Source organism: Ceratosolen solmsi, unplaced genomic scaffold (assembly GCF_000503995.2).
Source record: "Ceratosolen solmsi marchali unplaced genomic scaffold, CerSol_1.0 scaffold19, whole genome shotgun sequence".
Lineage (NCBI taxonomy): Eukaryota > Metazoa > Arthropoda > Insecta > Hymenoptera > Agaonidae > Ceratosolen > Ceratosolen solmsi.
In genome coordinates this window covers 1,691,355-1,707,533 of record NW_011948443.1, presented here as the reverse complement: position 1 = coordinate 1,707,533, position 16,179 = coordinate 1,691,355, and the positions used below count along the sequence as shown (strand labels likewise).

Below are 16,179 nucleotides of genomic sequence, written 5' to 3'. Positions count from 1 at the left end.
GTAACTCCAGAGGTTATTATAACAGAATTTTATTGGAGATTAATAGAACAGAAAATGAAAAAATTAGATATAGATTCCTTCTTTACACAATACTCATAATATTATCTTTAGTATATAGGCGAGAGTACTGCTGGTTTACTGTAATTCTATAAAATTGCTTATTAGAGCTTATTCTAAAGGACCCAAGAAGTCATTACATAAAATGAACAGAAACGAAAAACTAACTAAAAAAATTATTATCACTTTACAAAAGTACTTTTGAAAGAAAATTCATATTTCAATTATTTTTTCAAAATAAATTTTTATTTAATTGTAAATTTTTGGCCATTAAATCGACTCCATGTATATTTAATATAAATCTAAATGTTAAGTTATATGATATCAATTTACTTGTAAATTATTAGTACATTTAAAAAATTTATTTAATAAATAAAATTAATTGACTATTTACAAAGTTTAAACTGACTATTTTCAAAATTTAAGGTACTTAATTTATAGTTTCATTATTAATATGAATATTCTTATCAAATAAGAAATATTGTTTTTCTTAATTTTTGTTTTTTAATTTTAAGATTTATGTAAAAAACAAAAAATTTTTATTTCAAGATTATTTTATTATATATTAAAGTTTTATTTTATATTAGTCATGAATTCTGTTGTTTTTGTTGTTATTTTTCACTGATTACTTAGTTTGAACATCACAAATTTCAATTAAGTTTTGTTATGGAAAATTTGATTAGTAAATATAAAATAGAATTTCAGAAAAAAATACTCATTTAATTAATTTAAATACTTTTAATGGAAATAAAAGAATATCTAGATTTGAATTGAAATCAAATGAAGCATTAGTACAAAATGTAACAAATTTTGTCAATAAATGCTATCGTTTTCTATAATTACATGAATTTTTGTTTGTAATAATCTATTACAAAAGAGCAAAATTATGTTGTGAAATGTAGAGACAAATTGCTGTCAGATAAGTCTGTTTAGTATTCTAATAAGCATTTTCTCCTATTTTGTCCTTAAAAAAATTATAATAGAATATAAAAAAGAAATATAGTTCTTAAGAAATCTATATTATTTATGATTATCAATTTATAATATTTGAATTTAAATGTCTTATACAATTAAAATACATTTTTGAATTGTTATAAATTAAATTATTTAGTTGTATTGAAAATTTATAATTTAGGATTAAATTTATTTTTATCTAATCAGGGAATCAAACAGCTTTAATGTGATTCAGTTTATTATTTTTAATGAACAATAACTTTACATACAAATATAATATTAATAAAGAAACAATTAAGAAGTTCTAAGTGGAAATAATATTTATACGTTTAATGGATTGTAGAATTGCTGGATAAAGTGCATTTAAGATATTAAAAAATTGGACCATGTATTAAAATTTGAAATAAATTAATAACTATTAATGATGGTAAAAAGACTTACTTTTGTTCGAGGAAAACAATGAAAATATTATGCTGGATTTAATGAATGTAGTCTAACACGATTATGGAATAGCAAATATATATAGATATGCTACAATAAGAATGATAACAAACTTTCAATTCATAAATGGAATCAAGAGATACATTCATTGAATTAATGTATTGCTTTTGAAATAAAATTTAGGTTAGAATTAATGAATAATATCAATTAAATTATCTTAAACTAAACATACAGACTGTATTAATAAAAAGTCTATAGCTTATTGGAAAAGAAAGTTTTGAATAAAAATAAATACTTTGTCCATCATATTCATATATTGTAATGAAGTTAAACACCCTGTTATGATGTATACTTTGATATAAATATTTATAAATTTAAACCATAAGTTAGAATAAAATTATATTCTGATCATAACTTAATCATATATGATTGGACATGAAGAATAGCATTGAGATGCCTGAAATTAATACATTATCCACATTAATGTATTACTACACCAAAAAAATGATTAGGTACGTTGATTATCCACATCAACAAATTTGAATTATCTTGTACAGGATTTAGATGAAATTAAAACATTTTGTGTATATATAAAATGAAGTAATATTACAAATTATATAAATTATACAGGTTACTTACAAGTTAATTTATGTTGGTATGTGTTCGAAAATGTAAGAAAACTCCCAGCTCATTAAACATCTGGAAAATTCGAGATAAGAGTTCCGAAAAAGGCGAACTCTCGACTACTCGAGAAATAACATTCAAAACGCGCCTCGGATTAACTAAATCTAAACAATTCAGCAAAAATTCGAATATCTAAAGAAAATACAATTCATAAACACATGTGGCGAGAACAAAGGTCCAAGTGTCCAGCAAAAAGCCGTCATAAAGCTAATGCTACGAAACATTTGACAGGGCATCGCCACAAAGCATCTATCGACGACAAGTCATAATACTTCTGGCATAGTCAAGTCATAAAAATATAAGCAAAAACCACCTCGTCTTACATCCGAAAAAAGGGATATTAAAGGCAACACTGCACGCATACGGTGTTGTCAACCCAGCTACATGTGACTCGGATAGTGAAGCGAGAACGTGCCAAAGAAGTCCCCTTCTCATGGTGGGACTGCAAGTAAGAAGCGCTCTAATTGGAGCCGCCAATAATGAAAGAATCAATTCGATTGGAGACGCCCAGAAAGAGGCGCTCTGATTGGAAATTCATAAGGACCACGCGGTAACCGAGAATGCCTTTAAGAAAGACGCCGGTAAGGCGCACGATAGTCACTTCTCACCAGAGAAGCTGGCAAGGCTGCTTCTCCAAGGGAACGCCAAATAACAAGAATGTAGACATACACAGTAAAGACCGATTAACAGGCAAAGTCTAGTCATGTCCAACTCATAACAAGTGCAAGATAAATGCAAATCAAATCATACACTCGCAGCAGTGCAAGATAAGGAAAAGGAAACAAGTAAACAGTGGTGCACAAGGCACAACATAATCACAATAATAAGGAGCCGTTCGATGCAAACTCAGCAAACAATACAAAGTATAGTCAGAAAAACACAAAACATAAAGTATAAGCTGCCACACAACGCACAACCTGCAGACATCACGAGCTGCCATCAAGAGCATAAAAATCTGCAGAACTCATAAGGTAAAGTTCCATTCCTTAATAACGATAATAATACACAATATGCCTCACAAGGTAAAGAATTGTAGAGCGACCAAGCTCACACAATCTGCGAGCACATAAGGGGCAAGTTTAGCTCCCACAAGAAAGACTTACGAGGCGCTGTACGCAGCAATATCTGCAGACTAAGATGAAGTGACATCAAAAGCACACCTGCAGAGCCTTCAACGTAAGCAATAAGACAATACCAATGCAAATTCAAGCTACTGCCATGTGCCACTGCATAAGGAAGCACAAGGGTTTACGACCTTGTTCTTCTACGTGTATAACACCACCACCACATGCAATACTTATAGAAGACCAGAAGGCTACGCTCTTCTACCTGTACATGCAACGCACATTACAGCTCGTGGCAATAGCAATACAAAACTCAAGAAACGAAGGCATTCAAACATAAACTAAAATTCATTATAATACAACTAATGCAATTATCGCAATAAACTAAAACAAATACCAAATCTATTTATTATTGAATACATGCACTATCCTGTCCACTTGCTCGCAACCCTCCGTTCCACCATCTGAGAGTTTATACCTAACTCTAGATATTTGGCCCTCCTAGCCCGGTACTCTATTTTTAGACAGCATGTTTACCTATAAATATGAGAAAAAACAGAAATTGTTTGCATAAACTATAGAGAACATAAGTAGTGGTATTCGGTTTAGATTTGGTTTTTACCTTGATTGAACAAATATAATTTTCACGGAAAATAATTCGAGTGAAATGAAAACGAGTATAGTGCAATACTTATACAATCTTAAATGATTATTTACGTTCTAAAAATTAAAAGAATCATTTATCAGTTAAAATTAATGTTATTTCTATCTTCCCACGAGTAATGTATTTTTAATAGTATACAATCATTAATTGAAGATAAAATTTTAGATTATTACATAAGAACTTTATAATTTTTATCATCAATAAAAAAATTATTCACATATAATAATCGGATGTTATGAGATTATTTTTTCTATTCTACAATTATATAACAATACAATTGTACTCTATCCTTTTGTTTGTGCCAAAGAATTTATGAAAGAAAACATTCGCATATTCTAATCAATTATACGACTATTTGCGCAGAATCCAGATAACTAACCTCATTTCACTATGGGCAATGCTAAGAATACAAAAAATATTTTCAAGAAACATGCATTCTATGGTCAAATTTTATTTAAATTTTACATGTTCATAACCTATATTCCTTTAGATCGGTGTTCCTTTTACTAAATAGTTTGTGAATTTCGTTTTAAATATTTTATGTAACTGAACGATTCTTTGAAATTATGTTAAATTTAGTCGAATGAAAATGACAAATTCAGAACAACATTGTATTTTTGTAAGTTTTATTATTAAAATATAATTTTAATTATTTACATAATTCTTGTACTAATATAGAACGAAGAAGATGTACTTTATGAAGAAGAAATATTAAGAAATCCATATTCAGTTAAACATTGGCAACGATATATTGATCATTTAAAATCCTCAAAACATTTAAGTTTGAATCTAGTCTATGAGCGGGCTCTTAAGGAACTACCAGGAAGGTACTTATAAGCAATATAACATTAAATTTTTTTGTAGCATACAACTAATTTTGTATAATAATACTATTAATAATTTGAATTTTTGTAGTTATAAATTATGGTACAATTATCTAAGACATAGAGTGAGTCAACTAAAGGATCGATGTATTATAGATCCACTTTTTGATATTGTGAATAATGCTTTTGAAAGAGCATTAGTATTCATGCATAAAATGCCTCGAATTTGGATGGATTATTGTTCATTAATGACAGAGCAAGGTTATATTACTCAAACTCGTCATATTTTTGACCGTGCTCTTAGAGCTCTTCCTATAACACAACATCACAGAATTTGGCCTCTTTATATCGACTTTGTAAAGAAACATAATGTTCATGAAACTGCAGTTCGAATTTTCAGAAGATATTTAAAAGTATATATTTATTTCTGTATATATTGTGTAATTTAATATTACTATATTTATATTTTTTATTCCTTTATAGTTAGCACCAGAAGAAACAGAAGAATATATTGATTACCTTATTTCAATAGACAGATTGGATGAAGCTGCTATGAAGCTTGCAAATATTGTTAATCAAGATGATTTTGTATCAAAATATGGAAAATCTAAACATCAACTTTGGAATGAACTTTGTGATTTAATATCAAAAAATCCTACAAAAATTAAATCTCTTAATGTAGATGCTATAATCCGTGGTGGATTACGGCGTTATACTGATCAAGCTGGTCCTCTTTGGAATGCATTGGCAGATTATTATGTTCGAAGTGGTCTTTTTGAAAGAGTATAATTACAAATTAATTTCAAAATTTAATTATGTTCTAAGATATTATGTATAAATGTATTACTTTTAGGCTAGAGATATATATGAAGAATCTATACAAACTGTAACGACTGTAAGAGATTTTTCACAAGTTTTTGATGCTTATGCACAATTTGAAGAGCTGAGTCTTAAGAAACGAATAGAGGAAGCTTCTGAAGTCCCCATAGAGGATGGTAAACATTTCTACTTTTTTAAAAAATATTTACATTTTTTCTTTTAATTAAAAATTTTTTTTTAATTTTTATAGATGATATTGATTTAGAATTAAGATTAGCAAGATTTGAAAATCTTATGGAAAGAAGATTACTATTACTTAATTCTGTTTCGTTGAGACAAAATCCTCATAATGTATTAGATTGGCATAAAAGAGTAGAATTATATCAAGGTCAACCTCATGAGGTAGCTTCTTTATATAACTTTAATATTTTTAACTATTTTTTTCATTAAACCAAAAAACATTTGCAGATAATAAATACATACACAGAAGCTGTGCAAATAGTACAACCACATTTAGCTGTTGGAAAATTGCACACTTTATGGGTAGCTTTCGCAAAGTTTTATGAAAAAAATGAACAAATTTCAGATGCTAGAACTATATTTGAAAAAGCAGTACTTGTTCCTTACTTAAAAGTAGATGATTTAGCTTCAGTCTGGTGCGAATGGGCTGAAATGGAAATACGATATGGGTAAATATTCGATTTATTTTTATATACATTTCTCTGTCAATAGTAGCACTAAATATTGTATATTTCATTTAGTTTTAACAAAGATGTATTAAAGCTTATGCATCAAGCTACAGCGATGCCTTCTAGGAAAGTTGCGTATCACGATGAGACTGAAACTGTGCAAATGAGATTATATAGGTCTTTAAAAATTTGGTCCATGTATGCTGATCTTGAAGAAAGTTTTGGAACTTTTAAAGTAACTGAATTTATGAAAATAAATTTTATAATATACTATATACATAAAAATAAATTTGGATATGTTTATGTTTATATTTTATATTTTTATTAATACTACAGACTTGTAAAGCTGTTTATGATAAAATATTAGATTTAAAAATTGCAACTCCTCAAATAATTATAAATTATGGTTTATTTCTCGAAGAAAATAATTACTTTGAAGAAGCTTTTAGAGTAAGTTTTATAGTCAATTAATACATATGTACTATTTTACACGTAAGCAGTCAATAATTATAAAATTTCGTACTCTAGGCTTATGAGAAAGGTATCGCATTATTTAAATGGCCAAACGTTTTTGATATTTGGAATACATATCTTACTAAATTTTTAAAACGTTATGGTGGCTCAAAATTAGAAAGAACTCGTGATTTGTTTGAACAATGCCTTGAACATTGTCCTCGAAAATATGCGAAAGGTAACTTTTTTTATTCAATAATACAATATTTAAATTTTACTTTTTATACTTTACAGCTTTCTATCTTTTATATGCTAAATTAGAAGAAGAGCATGGACTAGCTAGACATGCAATGTCAGTGTATGAACGAGCTACAAATGCTGTTTTACCTGAAGAACAATTTGAAGTAAAATTAATTTTATTTAAAAATATAGAATTAAAATAATTATATATCTGTTATGTTTCTTTTTTAAGATGTTCAATATATATATAAAAAAAGCTGCAGATATTTATGGTGTTCCAAAAACAAGAGAGATTTATGAAAAAGCAATAGATATTTTAAGTGAAGAAAAGACGAGAGAAATGTGTTTACGATTTGCAGAAATGGAAACTAAATTAGGTGAAGTTGATAGAGCTAGAGTAATCTATGCTCACTGTAGTCAAATCAGTGATCCAAGAGTAAGGAGTATATAACCTTTTATACTGTAAAATAATCTAAACAATAAAAATACAACTCATTATTTCCATTCATTTTTAGGTTTCTTGTAGTTTCTGGCAAATATGGAAAGATTTTGAAGTGAGTCATGGCAATGAAGATACAATGCGCGAAATGCTTAGAATAAAGCGAAGTGTGCAGGCTATGTATAATACACAAGTAAATATGATGTCTGCACAAATGCTTAATACTTCTACAAATCAAATAAATGAATCAATAGATGTTATGAAACTTCGAAATAATAAAATTTCTGAAACTGGTACATATATATATACATATATTATGTATTACTGCTTTTAAATTCATATAAACATTTTCATAATAAATTGTTTTTATTAGTTGACATTATTAGATCAACGCAAACAATTAATTTTATTCGTGAAACCATGGAAGAAAGTAATAAATTTGATCTTCGAATTATTAATCCAGATGAAATTAATATTGAAATGAATTCTGATGATGATAATAGTGATATCAATGAAATGGAAGGTTAAGAATTAATTTAATTTTTTAAATATATATAATAGTTTTTTTCAAGTTACTTATTTTATTTTAGATATTCCCATTGAAAAACAAATTATTCCAGTTCAAGTATTTGGTGGTTTAAAAAATGATTAGAAATACTATGAATATGTAAATATTAAATTATTTAATCTATTTAATTTCTATTTTTAACTAAATCACTACATCTTTAATATTCTATAAATAAATTATAAATAATAAGTTTTATTTTATTAAAGCTTTGTATTATAAACAAATAATTTACAAAGTATTCAATTTAATATTATATACTTACTCTTCTAATAATAAGAAAGATTTCCCTAATTTTTAAATCAATTTTTGTTGTAATGAATTATCAATAGCTAATTTTATTACTTTTCAATGTTACATAAATTTAATTTTTTTTAATCAAATTTAAATTGAAATTTGTAACTATACAATTATATAATATATTTTGTAGGTGGATTTATAAAATGCAGATCGTTATACACTTGAGAATCATCAATATCAGTTTCACCTTGTATTGTAACTTGTTTTTTTCTTATACCACCAAATACTATTAGTTCTCCTCTGCCAAGTACTAATGAATAAAGTATTCTTTCATCTGGGCCTGTTTCATTACTTTGTTTAAGAGGGATCCAAGATGCAGAACATTCATCACACAGTATATTGTTTATGTCTAAAATAAATATACCCAATGTATTTTCAGTTTTTTTAACAATTTTAGATTGAGTTTTACGAATTTGAAGTCTTTCTTCCATGCGACGAAGAGATTCTAATTGTTTTTGGCGATTTACTACAGAATTAGTTCGAACTGGTTCATCCCGAAAAGCAGCCATACTTAATGCGCTGTCATATACTGGTAGTGCTATTACATTTGATGAGTTCATAGATGTTGATTGTGAATTACGAGTACTCGATCTTTGGAGATAACCACGACGCCCATTTATATTTTCATCTCTATCAATTTCTTTATAAGACAATTGCCTATAAAATATTTAAAAAATTTCTTATTATTTTCGATAATGTAGTATAAGCTTTAACATATTAAAAACAATGTATAAATAATTTATTTTATTTCATTTTGACTTACATTTAAATAATAAAACATATTTATGTATAATTTACGTTTACATACCTTTCTCGAGACAATAAATTAGAACTATGAGGTAAATTTTCTGGTTTCCCTATTGACATACTCATTCCACTATGTTGTGATTGTCGTTTTTTTTTATTTAAAACTATTATATAATTTCCTACCTTTTAATTATAATTAAATAAGATTGAATTAATCAATTCAGTATTTTAAAAAGTGTTTTTCATTATTACCTTACATGCCTGATGACACCAAATACGAGTAGGTGCTGATTCAGTATGAAACATATTTACTTTCTTCCATGTCCAAATAGGATCTCCCATTGTCAATAACCAAGCATCATTCATTGCAACATTTGGACCTGTACATCCACCTAATAAATAATTTTTATAATGTATTTATAAATTAATTCAAACGCACAATTTATGCAGAAAAACAAAAAAATATTTCTTACCAAGTATGAGTAAATTTCTATGACCTAATGAAATTTGTGATTGACCATAACGAGGCTCCGGTTTTAACGTGGATGTTAGTTGTTTTGTCCAACAATATGTATCCAAATTTAAGCACCACAGATCATTTGAACTTTTATTTTATAAAAATACATTACATTTTTAAACATGAAATAATAGTTATAAAAAAATAAAATGTTTACCTATATCCATTGGCAACACCTCCAAATACAACCATTAGATTTCCATGAATAGAAGCAGAATGTGCTGAGGTAGGAGGAGGTGTTTCCAAAGTATTAATAGCAAACCATCGATTAGATTCAATCAAATAAACATGTAATTCATTGAATAATCTCCATTGCTGAAAATTTTGTAATGATCTAAATAAATTAAAAAAAAAATAAATAATAATTAACTCGATTCATTTTGCTTTACCTGATGTACAGGATATGGAGAAGGATGTGACCAGCCACCAAATAAAATAAAACTTTTTTTATAATTTAACATGGTAGCACAAGCTTTTGGTGATGGGTAGCTTCCCATTGTAATAGGTCGAACCCATTTTCGAGTATCAAGATCAAGTCTCCATAAATCATTAAAAGTTGTACAAGCAGCTGTACATCCACCAAAAACATACATAGAATTATCATAAGTACATGCAGAATGAGAATGCCTTTTTCCAATAGTAGGTATCCATTGGGTAGTATGCCAAGAATTCCAAAATAATGATCCATATGTTATTGACTTTTGAAAATGAGTTTTACTATGTTCAATAACATCTATAATTATTAAATATTTATTATTAAATTACATTAATAACACCAATTACTATTAAAACTTTACTTTTTGTAGCTTGACACCATCTCTTTGAAACAAACATGCACTCCTGTAGATCTTTATATGGTGGTATTAAACTTAAAATATACTCTAATATTTCATCTGGTAAATCATCAATTTTACAGTGCATTGTCAAATATTATAATTTATCTTCTGGTATTACTTTTTACCAAATTCTTCAAAAATCAAAAATTGCTATTCTCGCTCCTCCAACATAACCTAGCATTTAAGGCATATTAAAAATGTTATATTTTCATAAAATAGATTTCTTAAATATATAGAAATAATTAATATATTGATATAAGAGTATTAATATAATTTCGCAAACAATTACTTGGCATACATATTAAAATATTTGCTGTGTTCCTACATAATTTTTTTATCAAATCTTAGATTTCCAAAAAAATAGTAATATAATAATTAGTCATATATTAAATATTATTCGAGATTGGTGATTTATCATGCTTCTTCAAAATATCTATGCAGTCAAATTTGAAAATAATATATATATATATATATATATATAATATAACTTGCGTCAAGTTAGACAATTTTCAAGAATCTACTCACTGATTGCAATATATTTTGTATGCTCGTTTGAATCTTAGTTAAAAGATACTTGATAATCAGATAAAAATTAAGAATTATTATATATGTGAATGTTTTAATAATTAAAAAATTATCAATGCATTGTAATCTAATTCAAAATATTACAATATATATATATATATATATATATATAATAACTGTTTGTAATTATATAATATTTATTATTAATAAAATTGAATATCATAAGATTTTAACAGCTATGTATATTTATATTTTTTATCACAATCACACATACGCATTCGCGAATTGTCATACATGCATGTATCACTGTAAAAAAAGAACATTCATTTTTTAAATAAATGTAGCTATAAATTTTAAAAGACAGGATTTAAAGGTTTCCATACGGTACGAACGTGTGCGTATTAGAATTTTAGTTAAATTTAAACAGATCTGGTGGCAAATAGTGCCACTTTTGTTATGCCATATTGATGATAAGATGTAATTTATATTCGTTTATAATTAATGAACTAGGAAATAGTTGAAAGAAGGATCAAATTGTAAATTTTCAAGAGTATGCTTTCAATACTGTATGTCATTGTCAGCTGTAAATGAGTTTAATATAAATACATTGACAAATGATCATAAGGTACTTTTGAAGATAGAAAGGATCATTGAATCATCACTTCAAATTAACTGAATCGGAATTTTTTAAATATTCATGAAACTCTCAAATTGCAATGATTAAAAAAGAATGCAGTAAGGATTAAATAGTAATAGAAACTTACTTTATTTATGTTTTTCTACTTAGTAATTGTGTGAACAATATGTATCGTTAATATGGTTATATTTGTTTAGAATCCCATTCATTCGGTGGTCGAGGGACCAAGATGACTAGATTAGACTATGTTGCCTGGTGAGGGAAGGAAGTGCAGATAAGAGGAAAGGATAGCGCATTAATTCAATATTTAATATATTTGCTCATCGTGCTGTTTATTCCCTTTTATGTTAGAAACTATACAGTAATAATGATTCTAAGATGCTGTTGAGAATCTGTAAGATCTTGCAGTTCAGTAGTGGTTGCCACGTGGCGTTAGCATGCACTACGTACAGAGGTAGGGGGTCGTGAATCGCGGAATCCTCTTGACGTAGTGTGCTTGGTGGTAAATTTTTACACTGAGAAGTAAGAGGTCGTAAATCTCTGGTACTCCTCCGTGTAGTGCCACATGATGGTAACGTGTTGGGTCTCCTCACTGGAGACGCCTTGTAAGCTGCACGCTTAGTGTCTTATTACCTTTGTGCTAGTTGCACTATTATTAGAAGGCCCTTGTTGGCATTTTGTTGACTTCACGTGATGTCTTGTTGCCTTATACTATTTACACTATTTTTAGAAGGGCCTTACTGGTCTTTCTTTGATACACATTGTCTTATTACCTTTGTGATAGTTGCACTATTAATAGGAGGGCCTTGTTCGCCTTTTGTTGGCTGCACGTGGTGTCTTATTGCCTTGTACTAATTGCACTATTATTAAAAGGGCCTTGTGGTACTCACAGAGATGCAGTTGCCTTGCCTCATCCTGTGATGCCTAGATATTGCGCTTTTTGTAGTAATGTACGTTCTTGTAATGCAGTCAGCACTCTTGACTGCTTTTCAATTGTTGCGCACATGAGACTTGAACGTGTATTACTTATAATGGCTTCACTGTATTGACCTAACTGAGTAACTGGCTTATAGCTGTAAATTCTTGCTGAATGATATAATTACAATGAGCGCTATAATGTTCTTCTTCTCTATATCTGCGCAGCAGCTTACTTAGCTGACAACAACACATAGATGTGCTATGCGAACATCTTGCATGACGTCAGAGATTACAGGTCTAAAATTTTCGAGAATTCCAGGAAGACAAAGCTTTAGAATGTTCGAGAATTCCAACCAATGTTGCTACGCCGAAAATATTGTAGGACATTCGAAAATAAGGCTTAGAATATTCGAGAATTTGCGGAGTCAATGTTTACAAATTCGAAAGACAAAGTCTTGGAAAATGCTTAAATTCCGAACAACATTAAAAAGAAAGATTTAGTTACAATAGTTCTTAAAAAAATATGAACATCGTAATTCAGTTTCACATTCGAGTGTATATGAAGCAGTCGATGGAAAAACTGAGCTGCCATATGGTCTCTCATAGTATATTCTCATAAGTATAGTCACAGAAGACGACCAATAAATCCCAGTATACCCTTTGTAAACCCTTTGTAGCCCTTATGAAACATTGCACAATTATTTACAAAAATGTCTGTAAACTATGTAATCATCGATTAAAGTGAAAAACTTTTATTAATACAGTCATTAAATTGAACAAAAAACTAAATAATTAAGTTAAAATATAATATTACATTGAAATATGTACATTTGATGCTTATAAACGAGTGAAAATTGAATAAATAAAAAATCTAAATTTATTGTCAAATATTTTATTTGTAACTGTTTCTTGTGTATGAATATAACACTGTTTTACACATAGTTTGTAATATATATTATGTACAATATTTGTAATATTGTAATGATAATTGTAAAAGTCAATTAATCATCTGAAAATATTAATGATATTAGATCTTTAGTGCTCAATTATTGGTAGTATATTCCATATTCATTATAAATTGGTATTTATCATGGTAATTTTAACATTTAAATATTGATTTTATAGTGGTATTATTATTAATTAAAAAGTATGTATTAGGTATATAACAAAAAATAATAGGATCTTATTTTGTGAATATTAGAAAAGCAGTAATATTAGTTATTGATAATATAAACGTGAAAAAATTTATTACAATTACGAATTAAATTTGAACTTATTACTAGAACAAATAATAATTTTGTATATATAATTGTTTAGAAATGGTACAATTGTAAATAAAAAATAATTTAAAATATGTATATGATGTACTGGACTGTGATCATTACATATCTAGGAATAACAAATAGATTATACCATAGAAAATGTTAATTTAAAATTCATTGCATTAATTCATTCGTTGAAGGTGAATAAGAAATATTTATTTGTTTTAATACCATTATTAACCTCTGCTATAAAACTTATTAGAAGAATATAAATCTTCAAAATTTGAAATAAAATTTTTTTAATTCATTCATTAACTGTATTTCCAATGTATAATTTTGAATATATTATAAAAATTGGTGTTTTTAACTATAATAAGAAAAATTATTTTTGTAATAACTATATATGAACACTTAATATTCAATTTTAGAAAATATTAATAATTATTAATTCTAACTTATTGCTATAACAAAATTATGCAACCATTTTTATTGAATTTTATTAGTTAATTAATAAAATATAGCAAAATTATAATCATAATTTAAGCATATACATATATGCACGTTGAATTTTTATCTAATTTATATATCCATTTACAACGCATAATATTTTCAACATATACAAAGAATATACAAAGAAAATTATATAAAACATGTAATGATTAAAGGCTTGTGTAAAAATTTCTATATATCATTAAGTATTGTTCATTCGCACTTATATTAATAATTTAAGTAATAATATATCCAAAATAATTATATTCTTGAATTCGATATAAAAATAGTATCCGTTAGATGCAACGTTTTTTGAAAGTACTTATTCTATTCATCTTCTTCCATCTTTATCTTCACTCTCTCTTATTCCTTTTATGGCTCATGTCTATGCTAATGATATGGCCACTTTTACGTTGTTCTTTTTCTCTCTATACATTCTGTTTCTTTTCTTTTGTATTGCTCCTTTACACAATGCATTTGTACATCACTTTATTCATATTAATGCTTTTTTCTATTACTTTATGTTGTCACCTTTTCATATTTTCTTATTTCTTCATATACTTGACCATTTATCTCTAAAGATTTAATTGTAGTTTAATTCACTTCCATTTATTCATGATTTCAAATCGTGTTTATATATTTACGTGTAAATAAGAAAACTTATATTTAATAGTAGAATTAAAATAATGGAAATAATTTTTTGGTAAAAGAAAGAATATTTATAAATCAGTGAAAATAAGAGACCATATATTTTCTTTAAATTGACCATAAATATTCTTCAATTTATGAACTTAAGATTATCATAAAAATAAACGAATAATAAAAAATTAATTGCTTATGATTCTATTATGTATATACTATATTTAATAATATTATATTCTCAAAGACAATACTTCTAATTGCATAAAAATTTTAAAACTTACGTACCAATTTTATTTTTATATTAAAATAATTGTATATTTCAAAAAGTATTTACAATTATGATTAATATTATCATTTGTTATCAATTAAATCAACTAAATCAACTAATGAGGAATACACGAAAGAATATAATTTTATTACATATATTGTTCTCAATCTATTCATGCAACTATATCTCAATATTTAAGCATATTAAATTGCATTTAGAAGTTCAGTAAAAGATAATTGATTACTAATAAGACAGCAATTATTTTGTATCTATTGTAATATTTTATTTAACATTATTTTAATACACTCCATTTTAATTTTGTACAAATCACATAATATGCATTGTTTATATTAAAAAATTAAAAGTAAATAATTTTATTATTGAATAAATTTATGTAAAAATAAATAATAAAAATTTATATTCTACAATTTCATATTTTTGTGTTTATATTAAATTTAAAACTTAGAATTGGTGATTTTTAAATATAATAAAAGTGTTGACTTTCTAATTAAAAATTGCAATATTGTCATACAATATTAAAACTAATTAAAGAAAAAGTATGAATATAAAATTAGTAGATATAAATAAATAATTATATTAATTGTTTTTAATTATTATTTAAAATTTTATGATTTTTAAATTGTAGATGGATAAAATAAAAATTTATTGATCTTTTGTACATATTAGAATATTTATGATTACTAAGTCTTACAAATATTTTATGTATGACTGAAGAATTAATGATACAGGAAATTATTTAATGTATTAAGCATCTATCTTATTTAATAAAATAAGCTAATTAAATTTAATATGTTACTATTTATATAAACTTGAAATTTTAAATTAAAATAATCGATTTTTAAAATATTATTCTTAATAAAAAATATTAAAAAACAAATACATAATTTATGTAATCTATATTTTAAATAATAAATTTCGTGTATTAATTAATTTAATTAATGATTGAATTGTAAAGTGTAAGGTAATTATGTTATCTAATTTATATAATAAAAAACTTTTTAAAAATTAATTTATAAATACATTATAATAAGTATATAAAAACAAGTATTATAATATTTCGACAATATCATTAAAAACAAATACGGTTTCTTAGTTATTTAAAAGATTTATAAATTGATATATTC

At 26.1% G+C, this 16,179-nt stretch overlaps 2 protein-coding genes across 3 annotated transcripts; one reads left to right on the top strand and one right to left on the bottom strand.

The window, feature by feature from the left end:
* Positions 1 to 4,453: 4,453 nt before the first annotated feature.
* fand (Pre-mRNA-splicing factor SYF1 fand) lies at positions 4,454 to 8,405 on the top strand. The gene is made up of 16 exons (XM_011504234.1): positions 4,454 to 4,483; positions 4,543 to 4,691; positions 4,780 to 5,101; positions 5,172 to 5,471; positions 5,542 to 5,683; positions 5,758 to 5,909; positions 5,976 to 6,196; positions 6,269 to 6,431; positions 6,533 to 6,646; positions 6,725 to 6,887; positions 6,944 to 7,053; positions 7,122 to 7,325; positions 7,405 to 7,621; positions 7,702 to 7,851; positions 7,919 to 7,995; positions 8,324 to 8,405. Exons 1-15 carry the CDS (start codon positions 4,454 to 4,456, stop codon positions 7,978 to 7,980), a joined length of 2,499 nt encoding a protein of 832 aa, XP_011502536.1. The 3' UTR covers positions 7,981 to 7,995; positions 8,324 to 8,405.
* Fbxo42 (F-box protein 42) lies at positions 8,304 to 10,515 on the bottom strand. Of its 2 annotated transcripts, none has more exons than XM_011504235.1 (7): positions 10,255 to 10,515; positions 9,847 to 10,190; positions 9,615 to 9,772; positions 9,414 to 9,544; positions 9,193 to 9,332; positions 9,002 to 9,123; positions 8,304 to 8,850 (listed from the first exon to the last, which is right to left on the bottom strand). In XM_011504235.1, exons 1-7 carry the CDS (start codon positions 10,376 to 10,378, stop codon positions 8,304 to 8,306), a joined length of 1,566 nt encoding a protein of 521 aa, XP_011502537.1. In that variant the 5' UTR covers positions 10,379 to 10,515. The 2 variants fall into 2 exon arrangements, with proteins under 2 accessions (XP_011502537.1, XP_011502538.1); XM_011504236.1 differs by having other exon boundaries at positions 9,847 to 10,174; positions 10,255 to 10,357.
* Between the last annotated feature and the right edge of the window lie 5,664 nt (positions 10,516 to 16,179).

What these genes read in the sequence shown, in the direction of transcription:
- Fbxo42 (XM_011504235.1), bottom strand. Translation starts at nt 10,378, where the DNA reads ATGCACTGTAAAATTGATGATTTACCAGATGAAATATTAGAGTATATT. An exon ending in CTCCATATCCTGTACATCAG is followed by an intron (nt 9,773 to 9,846) that starts GTAAAGCAAAAT and finishes CAAAATTTTCAG; the next exon opens with CAATGGAGATTATTCAATGA. An exon ending in GGTGTCATCAGGCATGTAAG is followed by an intron (nt 9,124 to 9,192) that starts GTAATAATGAAA and finishes TATAATTAAAAG; the next exon opens with GTAGGAAATTATATAATAGT.
- fand (XM_011504234.1), top strand. Translation starts at nt 4,454, where the DNA reads ATGACAAATTCAGAACAACATTGTATTTTT. An exon ending in GAAATGGAAATACGATATGG is followed by an intron (nt 6,197 to 6,268) that starts GTAAATATTCGA and finishes TATTTCATTTAG; the next exon opens with TTTTAACAAAGATGTATTAA. An exon ending in TACCTGAAGAACAATTTGAA is followed by an intron (nt 7,054 to 7,121) that starts GTAAAATTAATT and finishes TTCTTTTTTAAG; the next exon opens with ATGTTCAATATATATATAAA.